This window comes from Oryza sativa, chromosome 12 (assembly GCF_034140825.1).
Source record: "Oryza sativa Japonica Group chromosome 12, ASM3414082v1".
NCBI classification, from domain to species: domain Eukaryota; kingdom Viridiplantae; phylum Streptophyta; class Magnoliopsida; order Poales; family Poaceae; genus Oryza; species Oryza sativa.
In genome coordinates, this window is record NC_089046.1 from 24190200 (window position 1) to 24206586 (window position 16387).

The 16387-nt window shown below is 42.7% G+C and overlaps 3 protein-coding genes across 3 annotated transcripts; all 3 read left to right on the forward strand.

Moving 5' to 3' along the window:
- Positions 1 to 1311: 1311 nt before the first annotated feature.
- Positions 1312 to 2338, forward strand: LOC4352580 (metallothionein-like protein 4A). Its single transcript, NM_001404736.1, has 3 exons — positions 1312 to 1515; positions 1747 to 1824; positions 1931 to 2338. The coding sequence occupies exons 1-3, from the start codon at positions 1367 to 1369 to the stop codon at positions 2025 to 2027; spliced, it is 324 nt and encodes a 107-aa protein (NP_001391665.1). The 5' UTR covers positions 1312 to 1366; the 3' UTR covers positions 2028 to 2338.
- A 10107-nt stretch (positions 2339 to 12445) lies between these two features.
- LOC4352581 (metallothionein-like protein 4B) lies at positions 12446 to 13359 on the forward strand. The gene is made up of 3 exons (XM_015764751.3): positions 12446 to 12583; positions 12852 to 12935; positions 13072 to 13359. The coding sequence occupies exons 1-3, from the start codon at positions 12537 to 12539 to the stop codon at positions 13169 to 13171; spliced, it is 231 nt and encodes a 76-aa protein (XP_015620237.1). The 5' UTR covers positions 12446 to 12536; the 3' UTR covers positions 13172 to 13359.
- A 1664-nt stretch (positions 13360 to 15023) lies between these two features.
- LOC4352582 (metallothionein-like protein 4C) lies at positions 15024 to 15984 on the forward strand. Its single transcript, NM_001404737.1, has 3 exons — positions 15024 to 15153; positions 15397 to 15480; positions 15631 to 15984. The coding sequence occupies exons 1-3, from the start codon at positions 15098 to 15100 to the stop codon at positions 15725 to 15727; spliced, it is 237 nt and encodes a 78-aa protein (NP_001391666.1). The 5' UTR covers positions 15024 to 15097; the 3' UTR covers positions 15728 to 15984.
- The last annotated feature ends 403 nt before the right edge of the window (positions 15985 to 16387 follow it).

Genomic DNA, 16387 nt, shown 5'->3' on the forward strand with positions numbered 1-16387 from the left:
ATTCTCAAAATTCCTGTGTGTACACCCGAAAGCTATCAAAGTCAATGGTAAGCTTTTCAATTTGCTATGTGCTGTTTAGTTTTTTCAAAGAAGCTTCATGAAACTTTCGATCAAATCTATCCAAGTGTGGAGCGCTTTAAGAAAGCAATTTTGAAATTGTGGTCCGTATCTTGTCAAGAAGACGTAGAAGCAAAGTTGATTTGAACTGAAAGCAACCATTCTTTTTGTTTGCATGTGTTTGAATTCAACCATGACAAGTACATATTTAAATTCGAACCAACCAGGGGAGAGCAAGAAACTCAAACTTCTGAGCGAATCAATCAATGTTTGATTTTTGTAATCTGATAGAAACAAGGCTTTTGTCATGAGCCCATCGAAATTATTGTTTCTTCTTACGTTTTCTGCAAGATCATGCCTAACTTTGACAAAATCTGTCCAAAACCTTTTGAATTTCTTATGCACGGCCATACGATAAGCTGATTTAAATTGAAAGCAACCGTCTTTTGATTTGTGTAGGGAATGATTCCGTGAAGAACAAGTTACTACGTTTTTAACCAAACTATGTTTAATATTTTTATATAAGCAAGGCTCTTATCACAACAATTCAAATGTTGTCTCTGGAAAGTACGCTCAACTTTGGACAAAATCCATCCGAACTTTGACATTTGCATTTTGGTTTTGGTCCATAACCATAATCACACAAGAAAACACGGGGACAATGCTGTCCGAATTGACAAAATCTATATTTATGTTTGTGTGGTTCCTTAGTTAAATCATCAAAACTTTGGACAAATTCTGACCTCTCTTGGAATTTTTTAACAAAACTGAGAAAGCTCTGGAAGTTAGAACAGAAATGGCCTTCTTTTTGTTTCGATAATCTTCTATTTTGAATTAAATCATGCAGACAACAGCATGATTCTTGCTTGCCCTGTAAGGACAAGGGAGGTACAACACAAATAATTCCATTGAAGTCTTAGTGCCCAAAAAAAAGAAATATTGAAACTAAAATAATATCACAGTCTGAAACTAAAATAGAGGATAAAACAAATTCAAATAGTCCATGGGTACCTGAATTCTTTGTGGTTGCCACGAATTCGGTACGGTAGGTTAATAATTGTTAGTAGACGTACCGTCTGAGAATATTGAACATGTTATACATTGGAGTATATTATTCCACCAAGACTCATTTTACTATTTTCGCACAATCATCAATTTAAGACCTCAAGTTTACAGAAAACGACTGATTTAATGACACTTGAAAAATTCCAACCATTTCTATAGGATCATGGTATGCTTTCAGCAATTGCTGACTTTTGCCCTACCTTATCACTTGAGCCCCTATAAATAGAGGCATTATATTGAACAAATGCATTGCACTCATCTCAAGCTTTTCTCTCTCTCTCTCTCTTTGCACTACATTCTTGAATTCACAACCTACAAACAATCCAAGAAGATGTCTTGCTGCGGAGGAAGCTGCAACTGTGGCTCTAGCTGCAAGTGCGGCAGCGGCTGCGGGTATGATTTTAATGTCTCATTCTCTAGTCTGATTCATCATTTTGTTTGTCTGAAGTTTCAGAGTTTTATAAGTAAATAAACAAATAATTGAAATTGGATAAAGTTCCTAGTATAGTGTCATGCCAAATCCATGCAATCTGTGAAACAATTAAACGAATATGTTTTTTTTCTTTAACTCAATTCTTGTTCTTATAGGTACTGAACATTTGCTGCTTCTTTTCTTTGATGCAGAAACATGTACCCTGACCTGGCAGAGAAGACCACAAACACTTCAGCAACTATGGTCCTCGGGGTCGCACCTGCGAAGGAGTACAACCTCTCACCATGATCTATATGTTCAATTATTTAGAGAGAATTTTCTGGAACTCTTCAAAATGTCATGTTTCATGCTGATTTTGGTTTTGTTTCTTTGCAGGCAATTTGAGGGGGTTGGCAAGGCAGCAGAGTCTGGTGAGGCTGCCCATGGCTGCAGCTGTGGCTCCAGCTGCAAATGCAATCCCTGCAACTGCTAAAGGAGATGGTGATCTGCATCAGCATGCTGATGATATGTACAAGTAAATAAAGAAGCCATTTGATGCAATGGCTCCTGTGTGTGTGTGTGTGCGACAGTGTGAGTCAGCTTGTGTTCTTCATCCTGATGTACTAATGTGGCCTGTGAATATTGTGAGGTGTCTCCTGCTTTACTCTCTTGTCAGAATGTAATTAGAGGCTATATATCATGGCCTTGTGATTGGAGCACCTGAAGTTTTTACAGACAACATTATGTTTGTGTAATATAATATGGTTTACTTGTGCATGTATATGGCATGTTCTTTCAGTTCCATTTACTGATGCAGTCAACCATATTGTCTCACCGTTCCTGCTTATAACCCGAAAATTGACTAACGGTGCACTTACCAAAAAGTAGTATACAAGTTTAAGTAGGCAAAATGAATGACAAGATTATGCGCAGAATAAAATCTGATTGAACATTTGGACTGTTTGAAACTCATAAAGATAAAGATAAAAATGGAGAATGTAAAATGAGGTAGATATTAGCACATGATTAATTAAATTTTAATTATTACAAACTTGACAAATAGATATATTTGATATTTTAAAGCAACATATATATAAAAAGTTTTCGCACGAAACACACCGTTTAGTAGTTTGAAAAACGTGCTAATGAAAATCAAGGTAAAATCTTAATCTTCATGAGAAAAGAGCACTAGTGTATACACGTCACTGCTCTCATGCTAGAATAGATAAATTTCAGAGGAATTCAAAGATTTGAATTTTTTTTTTTTTGGAAAAGAGAAAAGAGTTGAAAATTTAAGCGATGTTCCAAGTAACCATAAATAGCCAATGAAAGCTGCTGAGGTAACCTGAAGCGGCTGAGCCGGCCGGAGCTGGAGAAGCAGAGGTTCATGCCGGCGATGCTCCGGCACGGCGAGGAGCGCCGCCGCCGTGAAAAACTGAAAGCCCAATATTAGCTGGGCCCAAACGTGATCCCCCACGAACATATCGGCCCACAACTTATTGAGCCGCGAACGGGATGGGCCGGAATGTGATGGGCCGCAAGGTATTGGGCCGGTACGGTCACCTGAAACGTGTTGGGCCGTGGGCCGTGGCCGTACCTCCCGCCGGAGATAAGCTGCCGCCGGCGACGGCCACCGTGGTTAACCACGCACTGCAACGTCTCAACCTTTAGTAGTACAAGAATCAAGATGTGCAATAGATTTCCCCTTTTTTTTTCCTCAAAGAAAAGGATGTGATGATACGCCATTGCCAGAGCCTTCAGATTTCTACATTTTTGTCACAATCTCCATAGGAGATCCCGTCGTTCATAGGGATTCCAAGGGGAAAAAAAAAAGGAAGAAACAATTATGGTTGGATTATCTGTTTGAAACATCCTGAAGTGTTCTAATCCACCTATCAGATTGGAACACATTAGCATTGTAGTGTACTACAGTTGCTTCACCACTCCTACAAATAGGGAGGCCATTCTTGAGGAGCAAATGCACCTCTTTCATCAACCTCATTTTTCCTCTTGCGTACAAGTTCTTGAGAGGTGAAGAGTGAAGAGTCCCAAGGTAGAAGAAGAAGAAGATGTCTTGCTGCGGTGGAAGCTGCTCCTGCGGTTCCTGCGGCTGCGTTGGCTGCTGCGGGTACTACCGATTACTCATCGTCTCTGAGGGCCTCACTTATCAGCTTAAATTTAAATTTACAATCTTAAATTGGCTGATTTTAAGGTTTTCCTTTCGAAGTTTATTTTTCAGCCTTTGTTTTTAAATCACTAAGAACACGAATATAAAAGTTTTATTCACAAATTACTTTTCGTTTATAAATATGCACGAATAAGCCAAACGGATGGGGCAATTCTTTGGCCTTACATGCTTGATCAAACTTAATGGTGAAAATTTACTGGAAGAAAAGCTACATAAAAGATGCAACAATAGTACTATGAGTTTTCAGTTATTGGTCTACTGAAAGCTGAAACCTTTTCTGCTACTTTTGCCCCGGACACAGAATGATGTACCGTGACATGCCAGAGAACAACACCACCAGCAACCCAGGAGCAATGGTCCTTGGTGTTTCACCTGACAAGGGGTATAAATTTCAGATTACAACAAAATATACTACAAATATCAGGTGCATTCATGTGTAATTTGAAACTGATTTGTGTTTTTCGCAGGCGCGTCGAAGTGTCTGAGAAGGCTGAAGAATCCGGTGAGACCGGCCATGGCTGCGGCTGTGGCTCTGGCTGCAAGTGCAACCCCTGCAACTGCTGAAGAGGACTCCTTGTATAACATCTACTAGTAGTAAATAAGGGGCCATTTGATGCAATGGCTCAAGTTTGTGTCACGTGCTTGGTTACTGTACTAGTGTGGTTTGTGTTGTTAGATGGATCTCCCTCCCCTTGAGCCCAACGGCTCAAGGGGGCCTTGACCCGCGCCCTGATCGGGGGCGTCCAGCCGTCACACTGCGCCATATAAAAGGGGGTGGAGGCCGGGGCGGCACACGGTATGAGGTTCGCTGCCGCCGCCAACTCCACCCCACAAACCCTAATCCGATCGAGAGGGGGCGCAGCCAGTGACGGGAAACGCCACCGCCGCGCCACGCCTCATCGCCGGGACATCTACGACCGTCACTGCTGCAGCCGTCATCGCCGTCGACCTCATCGGCGCCGCATCCACAACAACCGAGCGCCAACGACGACGATGGCCGACACTTCTTCATCCTCCAACACCTCAACCAGTCGGTCTATCTAAACCCTCTCCCGTTTTCAATCTTTATAGTTCAAACATCAAACCAATAGATCCACCCGACTAGATCTAACCTAGGTGATTCTAGAGCAAAGCCTAACAATGGTATCAGAGCACCCTAGCGCTTAGATCGGTTCGGGGAAAGAAACCCACAGAGGAAAAGAAAGAAAGAAATGCAAATGATCCAACGGATCGAAAAGAAAACCCTAACCCTAATTCTTACCTCGTCGCCGGCCGTCGTCGACACCGGCAACGGAGGGGGGAGGGGCAAAGAGGCACTGTCGAGGAGCCACTCGACGGCCGTGCGTGCACCCGCGGGTGCACGCGCGCGCCGGCGAGAGGGCCCGCAGCGGCGCCGCCATCTCCGTCGTCGCCGCTCTCTCTCTCACACTTCACGCGGGTGGAGGGCGAGAGACGGTGGGGGGAGAAGAGAAGAGAAAAGGCGCCGGCCATGGGGGGTGGGCGCGAAGGTCGCCGGCGACGGCGACACCGCTCCGTGCGGTCGCGCGAGAAAGAAGAGAAGCTAGGGTTTGGCGTGACGGCTGGGGGGGTCGGCGGTTTTGTTTGCCCGATCTCCCCGCCTGGCCGTCCGATCGAACCCTAGCGGATCGGACGGCTGGCGACGGCTGGGCCAAAAACGGCCCAAGAGGGGCGCGCGCGGCGGTTTCCCGGCCCAGGCCCACGTTGCGGCCTGGGGGAAAAAGGGGAGCGCCCGCGCGCGCCAAAAGGGCCGTGGGCCGCCGGCAAAAGTTCAAATTAGGTCCCTCGGGGGCCGAAAATGATGAAAAGAGGGACAGTAGCAAATTTTCCTTTTATTTTGTTAATTTTCATGCAAATTTCAATAGAATTTGAATAGATTTTTGCATGTTTTACCTCTGTTTAAATTCGAACCAACGGGAGAACTTTTACAGAGAGTAAATTACAGAGTTTTGCTACTGTTCATATGATTTTTATATAGATTTTCCGCTGCAAATAGATGAAATTGATGTTTCTAAAATTAAATTTCGAACCAACGGGAGAATTTAATTTTAGGAACATTAATTATGTGCTATGATGTTGTAATTTTCTGACCAACGTTGATAATTGCAATGTTACAGTTATGGTTATATGTATTATGTCTAGGGATGGCAACGGGGCGGGGCGGGGCCGGGTTGGGCTGGAACGCCCCCGACCCCGACCCCCGACTTCAGCCCCCGCCCCCGGCCCCGACCAGTGATGCGGGTTGAAAACATCCCCCGCCCCCGACCCCTGCGGGGCCCCGCAACCCGACCGGGGCCCCGCATTGGGTAGCATCTCCATCCAATCAGCTCAAAAAATACAACACAATCATCATTTCATCAAAAAGAAATATTGTACATAATTAACACACCATCAAAAATAGCATGAATACTTCAATTTCATCATAAAAATTTAGCAAGAACACATTGATGATATCCATCATTTCACACAGTTACACACTAACACACATGAGTTCAACTGTTCAAGCGAATCAAGCCTTCAAAGTTCAACAGTTGAATTGTTCAACATATCACACACAGCAACTCAGCAAGCAAATCACACGAACTCAGCGGCGGCCGCCCTGTGCGCCGCCGGCCGCGCCCTTGCTGCCGGTGTCGCCTCCCCGCCGCGCCTGTGCGCCGCCGCCGGCCCGCCGCGGCGCCGCCCTGTGTGCCGCCGCCGCTGACTCCGGAGGGAGAGGACGAGCTCGAGCCGCCGGACGCCGGAGGGGAGACTGGAGAGGAGGGGAGAGGAGATGGTGGCCTGGCGGCTGGCAGGCGCCGGTGACGCCGAGAGGGCGAGATCCAGAGGCGAGCCGGCGAGCCGCCCACGAGCGCGCGCCGCCGCCTAGGTCACGCGGCTCACGCCACAGCCGCACCGCACGGGATGAGTGGATGACGGGAGGGGAGGGGAATGGATGTGGGGAGGAGAGAGACTGAGGGATGTGCTGCTAGGGTTAAGGATTTTTTTAGTGGGCTGGGCTTTTTGGGCTTTCTTTGATCTATATTTTGAGGTCTATATGTACTCCCCGGGGGCCCGCGGGTCACCCGCGGGTGAAATCAGTCCCCCGTCCCCTCCCCGCCCAAATGCGGGGCCCCGTCCCCGACGCACCCGCGGGTCGAAAATCGGCCCCGCCCCCGCCCCCGTAGGGGCGGGTCCCCGCAGGGGACCCGGCCCCGCGGGGGAAATTGCCATCCCTAATTATGTCTAATTCTGCCCAACGGTGATGTAGGCTTAATGCATATTATTTTAATGTTAATTTTTGTTCTCACCGTACGTGATTATTTCAGGTGGCTACTCCTTGATGGGTTGCATTAAAGATATTCCGACCCTGAAAGGAGATAACTACGCAGAATGGAAAAGAAAACTCGACCTTGCTTTTATCTTGGGAGAGGTGGACTGGGTGTTGACTACCCCATGTCCTATAGAACCTGCTGAACTTATCAGAGGTGAAAATGAGTCAGATGCTGACTGGCAAAAGAGACAGAGGGACAATGCTCCTCTCGTCATGTCGTATGACATTGAACAAAAGAAATGGTCCTTAGCCAACAAGAAATGTTTGGCTGTGGTAAAGAACACGATTGAGCCAACCATATTGGGCTCAATCCCAGAGTGTGACGCAGTCTCAGATTACCTTGAAAGAATAAAGAGTCAGTTTACTGGCTCTTCAAAGACTTATGCTACACAACTGATCAAGCAGCTTGTGACAGAAAGGTACCATGGAGGTGGTGTTAGAGACCACATACTTAGGATGAGCAACATGGCTTCCAAGTTGAAGCCAATGGATTTGGGCATAACAGATGACTTTATGGTCCATCTGGTTATGGCCTCATTGCCAAAGCAGTTTGACAATTTTATTGTCAACTACAATATAAGTCCAGAGAAATGGAAATTTGAAAAGCTCATTGCTAATTGTGTGCAAGAGGAGGAGAGAATCAAAGAGTCAAATGGTGGTTCAATAAACTATGTTAAAGATAACAAGAAAAAGAACCACAAGTCTCCCACCTCAAAAGCTAAACAGTCTCAGCATCTGCTTCAGCAACAATAGTTCGCTGTTGAGAAAGATCAGTGTCTCCACAGCAAGAAGACAGGACATTACAAGAAAGACTGTCCTGACTTCTTGAAAATGATCATGGCAAGGAAAGGTGAGAACATTATTACATTTGTAAATGAATCTCATTATGTTGGTTACTCTAGATCCACATGGTGGATTGATTCTGGAGCAACTATTCATGCTTGTAATTGTTTAAAGGCATTCCGTTCGACAAGGACTACGCAAAGAAGAGAAAGCTCCATTAGAGTTGCCAATGGAGTTGAAGAAAAAGTTGAAGCTGTTGGAGATCTTCCTCTAGAGATTGCGAATGGCTTCACACTTTTACTTCGAGATGTCTTTTATGTTCCTTCTTTGCAAAGAAACTTAATAAGTGTATCAAAGTTGGATTTTGATGGATATGATTGCCGCTTTGGAAGTGGCAAATGTGAACTATGGTATAATAATGCATGTGTTGGTCTTGCTGTGTTGCGAGACAAGCTTTATTTGTTATCTCTTTCTGAGAATGTGAATGTTGTGTCCTCGTTGACAAAAGAAAACAAGAAAAAAAAGAGAACTCCCGATGTCTCATCGAAATTATGGCACTGTCGTTTGGGCCATATTTTGAGGGGGTGAATTGAGAGACTAGTTAAGAATGAAATTCTTCCTCCATTGGAGTTCTCAGACTTAGAACAATGCATAGAATGCATTAAAGGAAAATTTATAAAGAGCATCAAAAATGGTGCAAAACGAAGCGCAGGAATTTTAGAGATCATTCATACAAATATTTGTGGTCCATTTCCTGTGAAAAGTGTGGATGGCTATGACTCGTTCATAACATTCACAGATGATTACTCCCGCTATGGTTATATTTATACAATTAAAGAGCGATCAGAAGCATTGGATAAATTTAAGATATTCAAAGCTGAAGATGAAAATCAGCATGATATAAAGATTAAAGTAGTAAGATCTGACCGTGGGGGGGAGTACTATGGTCGACATACGCCTTATGGGCAAGTCCCTGGACCTTTTGCAAGGTTCTTGCTAGAGAATGGAATAGTAGCCCAGTATTCAACACCGGGCGAACCTCAACAGAATGGGGTAGCTGAAAGGCGTAACCGTACCCTTATGTATATGGTGCGCAGCATGATGAGCTACTCCACACTACCACTGGGTTTATGGATGGAGGCGTTAAAAACCGCTATTCATATTCTCAACAGAGTTCCAAGCAAATCGGTGACCAAAACACCGTATGAGCTATGGATAGGAAGAGTACCCTCGCTAGCTCACCTCCGTGTGTGGGGGAGTCCTGTACAAAGTATTTAACCCAAATATTGGGAAGTTGGATCCAAAACAGTCAGCTGCCATTTTATTGGCTATCCTGAAAGATCAAAGGGCTATCGTTTCTACTGTCCAAATAGTTATACAAAGTTTGTAGAAACGAGACATGCCGTCTTCTTGGAAGGCGAAATGATTAGGGGGAGCTCAGTAGTTCGAGAAATTGATCTTGAGGAGAGGCGGGTGTCTGTACCCGCTCCGTCGACTCAGGAACCTTTCTTCTCTCTACCTGCTGATGGTGTGCCTGCAATGCCTGTCATTGTGGTACCAGCACCTGTTGTTACCTCTCCTGTGGCAACAATAAATGAAAATGAGGAACCTGTTATACAAGATTCAATAGAAATGGTTGCCACACCAGAGGAGGAGCTGCAACAGCCTCAAACAGATAATGTGCCAGTACAGGAGACTCAACAAGAGCCTCAGGTATAGGATGTGCCAAATGTGGAGGCCCCTAGAAGGTCTGAAAGAGTCAGAAGATCGGCTATCCGTGATGACTATAAAGTTTATAACATAGAAGAGTCACATATGGAGGATGATCCCACCTCATATGAAGAGGCCATGAGAAGCGCTCGCTTGTCTGAATGGTTGGAAGCCATGAAAGATGAAATGAAATCAATGAAACTAAACGATGTTTGGGATTTAGAAGAAATTCCTAAAGGAGCGAAAATAGTAGGCTGTAAGTGGGTCTACAAAACCAAATATGACTCCAGAGGGAATATAGAAAAGTTTAAAGCGTGACTTGTGGCAAAAGGCTTCACGCAACGAGAGGGGATTAATTACAATGAAACATTTTCTCCAGTCTCTTGTAAAGATTCCTTCAGGATTATAATGGCACTAGTGGCACATTATGATTTGGAATTACATCAGATGGATGTAAAAACGACATTTCTAAATGGAGATTTGGAGGAAAAAGTATACATGGCGCAACCGAAAGGTTTTGTCATGAAAGGAAACGAAAATATGGGATGCCGTCTAAAAGATCCATTTATGGATTAAAGCAAGCTTCGAGACAGTGGTACTTGAAGTTTGATGGGACAATAAAGAAATTTGGGTTTCAAGAGAATGTCGAGGACAACTGTATTTATTCAAAGTTTAAGAATGGGAGATTTATTTTCCTAATTCTGTATGTGGATGACATTCTACTGGCTAGTAGTGATGTCAGTCTACTGCAGGAAACAAAGAAATTCTTGTCCTCAAACTTTGACATGAAAGATCTCGGTGAAGCTTCATATGTTTTGGGCATAGAGATTCACCGAGATAAAACAAAGTATGCATTGGGACTTTCTCAAAAGACATATAGAAAAGGTGTTGAAGAAATTCAACATGAACAGATGCAGTGCTACACCTGCTCCTATAGTCAAAGGGGAAAAGTATGGGGCATCGCAATGTCCCAGAAATCAATATGAGCTCAATGAAATGAAAACAAAGCCATATGCGTCAGCTGTAGGAAGCCTACAGTACGCGTAAGTGTGCACACGACCTGACTTGGCATTTGTTATCAGGTTACTTGGCAGATTTCAGAGTAATCCAGGCCCAGAGCACTGGAAATTGGTAAAGAAAGTCTTGCGTTATTTGCAAGGAATAAAAGGCCTCATGCTGTCTTACAGAAGATCAGAATCGCTCTAGATAGTGGGGTATTCAGATTCTGATTTTGCAAAAGATAATACAAAGTCAACATCGGGGATATGTGTTCACCCTGGCAGGAGGAGCTATTTCATGGAAAAGCTCAAAACAGACTATCACTGTAGGGTCTACTATGTATGCCGAGTTTATAGCATGCTATGAGGCAACGGGGCAGGTGAACTGGCTAAAGAAGTTCATACCTAGTTTAAAGGTGGTTGACAGTATTGAGAAACCACTAAAGTTATACTGCGACAACGAACCCGCAGTAATGTACGCTCACAACAATCAGTCAAGTGGTGCTGCCAAACACATTGACATAAAGTACTATGTTGTGAAGGACAAAGTCCGGGATCAAACAATCAGTCTCGAGCACATTAAAACAGAAAGGATGCTCGCGGATCCGCTCACGAAAGGCCTACCACCCAACGTGTTCAAGGAACATGTAGCCGGCATGGGTTTAAGGGAAGCCTTATGAATCCTGGACTACAGGGCCCAAAAGTAAAAGTATCTGTTTCTGAATAGAGATGTGTATAGTGGCTGTCGAATCCATCGGTGATTGAGCGTGACGATGAAACATGCTATATGTGCAAATCTGTGATGGAATAGAAAAAGGCTAAAAGAAATAGTGAGATCAAGGGGGAGAATGTTAGATGGATCTCCCTCCCCTTGAGTCGGGCCTTGACCCGCGCCCTGATCGGGGGCGTCCAGCCCAATGGCTGGTGGGCCCCCGTCACACTGCGCCATATAAAAGGGGGTGGAGGCCGGGGCGGCACACGGTACGAGGTTCGCTGCCGCCGCCAACTCCACCCCACAAACCCTAATCCGATTGAGAGGGGGTGCAGCCAGTGACGGGAAACGCCACCTCCGTGCCACGCCTCATCGCCGGGACATCTACGACCGTCATTGCCACAGCCGTCATCGCCGTCGTCGTTGTTCTCTCTCACACACTTCACGCGGGTGGAGGGTAACCAAAACATCAAACATCAAACCCTCTCCCGTTTTCAATCTTTATAGTTCAAACATCAAACCAATAGATCCACCCAACTAGATCTAACCTAGGTAATCCTAGAGCAAAGCCTAACATGTGTGTGTTCTGAATTTCTGATCACCTGATCAGAAACCTGAGGATTCCAAGCCACAAGTATCCTTGTGTGTCAAATGTTGTGTGGAATCAATAAAATCAAGTTTGCTGTGCATGTGCCCAAGAATTCAGGTTGTCCAAGAAACTTCAGGTTCTATATTTCAATTTGCACATGAATTTTCAAATCAAATTCGTACAAGAAAAGGTGTTATCTTAGTATGAAAATCGAGTTTTACTTTTACCCATTCAAATTAAATTTGCACAAGGACGGACACGGATCTAGATCTACTTAGGCGTGGTACAAATTTGACTTTTTGGAAACTTAATTAAATTCAGCTTGTTTTATGCCAGCAATTTGAATCCAACACGTACACGAAAAGTGATCAATTTCAAATTGCACAATAATGCAACTATCTTAAACAAAAAGGTCAGCATCATAGTATTGAAGCAAGATGGAAACAGCTAAGAATTTCCTCAAATTCAATGCATCTATCGGTAAGAAAATTTGAATTCAATTCAATACAAATTGCCTTCCCGACCTGCTTAGATCATCCTGACATGATCATGCTTGACATATTGTGCAAGCTATAAATAGAGGGACATATGTGCTCTGCTAGGCAATTGCACTAAACTCACCTCAAGCTTTCTCAACACTTCATTGCACACAATTTCCTGAAGAGTTAAACAAGAGACCTAAAAAATCAAGATGTCGTGCGGTGGAAGTTGCAACTGCGGTTTAAGCTGCGGCTGCGGGTACTTTTTTCATATGCTGATTTATCAAAATAAACTGAAATAAGCTTTCAGAAATAGCAGTTACTTCGTTTTGTTGATTTTTTTTTCGCTCAAAAAGTTTGGTTGATTTTAACGTACTTTCCATGATAAAAAAAACATGCTATTTCCATTGCTTCAAAGTTCAAAGTTTGTTCAGATAAAGTTACATGTAAGATGAGAAGAGATTATCACTAATTCATTATCAGTTACTTTACATTCATTTTATGTCCTGCTTTTTTTCTTGGTTCAGAAAGATGTACCCTGATCTGGCAGAGAAGAACACCACCATCACCACCTCAGATACCATGATCCTCGGTGTTGCACCTGAAAAGGGGTATAGCCATCTAGCTTATATTTCATCTTAAAGAAACTGAACTGAAGAATCTCATTAGTACCAGCTGAGCTTCAGATTTGAATCAGACCACAACATTCTTTCTATGCCTGAATTTGTCTGCTTCTTTCTTACGCAGGCGCGGCGAAGCGGTGTTCGAGGCTGCTGCCGGCTCCGGTGAGGCCGACCATGGCTGCAGCTGCGGCTCCAGCTGCAAGTGCAACCCCTGCAACTGCTAAGATCAAGGGATTAGTGACCGTAGCATGCACCAGCATGCCTATCTGTGATGAACAAATAAATAAAATAGGCCATCCAGTGTGATGGGTTCAATCACTGTATGTTTGGCTGTGTGAATTACTGGTCATCATCTTGCCAGTGTGCCCTGTGTAATGTTGTTCAGTGAAATATAAGATGGCTTGTTTATGAATTTTCCTCTCTCATTATCTCTTGTTTTTACCATTCTATGGTAGAAATTACAGATTCCCATTGCTTGGTCAGATGGCTGCTTTACCTGATCTTAGCCTGTTATTATATTAGTGTGGTCTATGTGTATTTCTAAATTCTGTTCATTTGACCTGAAATTTTCACGCTACCATCAGGAAGCCTACCGGAGGGACTGAAATTCCGAAATATCAGAAATTTCAAATGAATAGCATTGAAAATTACTAAATTTGATTTTGTTTGCTAAATTAAAAAAAATCCGTCCGGAAGAACCTCCTACAGGCACCCACGGGTAATAACGAAATTTCAGAAAATTAGATCTGAAATTGTAAACCCTGATACGATGCTGTGAGATATCGATCCCAACAACTTCAAATTCAGTGAGGTATATGTATTTGTGGTTTGATTAAAGGCACGTATTTCAAATTCAGTTGATACATGAACATGTTCAGAGCAGGTTTGATTTGGTCATAAAATCATCAAACTCAAATGCAGTCTAGGTCATGCAATAAATTTAAATTGAATTCGTACAGCAAGTTAATCAAATTTGATGTGTACAAGATATGTTTAAGTACGTGTCTGGTGTAGCTAGCTAGCGCCGTGGATTTGAAGGAACGATGATTTGGTCAGTAGCTTGAGGGATCTGAATTCTTGGCGTATGATAAACTTGAGTTCAAAAAATACAAGACACATCAGTTTTATATTTCAATTCGTGTAAACCATTGAATTCAATTCATGCAAGGGAACTGAATTTGCATATTTCAATTCATACTCTTAGCTCATTTAAATTGACATTTGCACGATGATGAGTGTGCCTTTTGGGGGTGGAACTGGTATAAGTTTGACTTTTGGGGAACTTAATCAAATCCAGCGTGGTTCAAGCAAGAAATTTGAATTCAACTCATACAAGAAACGTATTCAATTTCAAGCTGTGCAATAATGCATCTATCTTAAGCAAAGGGTCTGCATCATAGTACTGATGCATGATTGAAACAGCTAAGAACTTGATCAAATTCAACGGTTTTTCGTGATGAAAGTTTAAATCCAGTTCATACAAGAAACTTATTCAGATTGTTTGATTTAAATATGAGCAACAAGGCGTCGACCTTAAGCAAAGGTTGACATCATGGTGTGAAAGCAAATTTGAACCTGGCCAAAACTTGGATCACATTTGTCCAGAAACTTGGTTCAGATTAACAGTAATTAAAATAATGCAACCTTTGCACGTAAGCAACTACTCCCTCCGTTCCATAAAAAACCAATCTAGTACCAGATGTGACACATCCTAGTATTATGAATCTGGACATACATATGTCCAGATTCATCGTACTAGATTATGTCACATCTAGTATTAGATTCGTTTTTTATGGGACGGAGGGCGTATATAAAAATCGTCAATATTTTTATATTTTAGGGCACTTATCAATACTATCTTCAACTAAGAATGACGCAATTGCACCCCAAACAAATATGCTTTTTTAAAACTCCGGGAAATGCATATAGAAAACTGACGTCAATGAATGATAATGATTTTTCAAGGCCATTTCAACCAGCTACATCTTTCTGGCATGATAATGCTTGAAATAATTGTGCAGCTTATTCTCAAGCGTACTACTACTATAAATAGGGGGGCATATCTGAACTGAGTTCATATCAAGCTTTCAATCTCTCATTTCATCCAACTATACAAGTTCAAGAGTTTACAAGAGACCCAGACGATCAAGATGTCGTGCGGTGGAAGTTGCAACTGCGGTTCCTGCGGATGCGGCGGTGGCTGCGGGTACGTTCGATCTTCAGCTATTGATTCTGAATATGTTTGCTATGTATTTGTCAACATAAACTGTCATAAGCTTTGATGATTTTGATGTACTTTCCATCATAGAAGAATACTATGTTAGCCCCAATAGTTCTGCTTACAATTGATTTGAAGTTATATTCAGTTGAAGCCATCCATAAGACAAAAAAAAAGTTGTCATTTCTAGTTACTGAATTTTGCGTTCTGTTTTTTGTTTTCTTGGTTCAGAAAGATGTACCCTGACCTGGCTGAGAAGATCACCACCACCACCACTACTGCAACCACTGTCCTAGGTGTTGCACCTGAGAAGGGGTATGATATCTCTGAATCTTTTCACTGATAAAAAACTTCACTGAAGTAAAAAAAATCCTACCTGAGATTCAGACATGAACAATATGCTGTGATCTACATCTTTCCATGCCTGAAACTGTTCGTTTCTGAATTTGCCTTGTTGATTTGCAGGCACTCTGAGGGGGTTGGCAAGGCAGCTGAATCTGGCGAGGCTGCCCATGGCTGCAGCTGTGGCTCCAGCTGCAGGTGCAACCCCTGCAACTGCTAAGGCCAAGGCGATCTATGACTGAATTGCCAATGCACCAGCCTGTCTACATGATGAATAAATAAAGAGTCCATCCAGTGTGATGGCTCATGCCTGTGTGAGTGTGACTGAATCCATCAGTGTGTGTGTGTGTTTGTGTCAACCATGTGTGAATCAGGTGTCAAAAATCGTGGCTGGAAATCCATGTGGTTTCTAGCTTTATGTAAATGTTGTTTGTGAAATATAAATATTGTTTTGTGTATGTGAATTTTACTCTCTCATTTTTCTCTTGCACTCACCATTCTATTATAGTAATTTTTTTAAGACTGTCCATATATTTGTCGATAAATGTTTGTTTGATGTAAATATAATACAGTCTGTTTATTCCATTATCTAAAAAAGAAAATAATACAGTCATATTGTAATTATATTGTAACTAGCATGTAACTATAATATAATTTATATGCAACTTTTAAAAATCCCACAATTATATACAGTAATACACTATTCCACGAAGTGGAGGTCATATGACCAAATCGCTTCAGCTATATGCATGCCATGATCTTTTTTCTTCCTCGCTCGCACAAATCATGAAGCAAATCAAACGATTTAATATCATACGAAAGTTACAACCAAGTTACATTGTAGTTAAATGTAAGCTACAATTATACTACATTTACATTT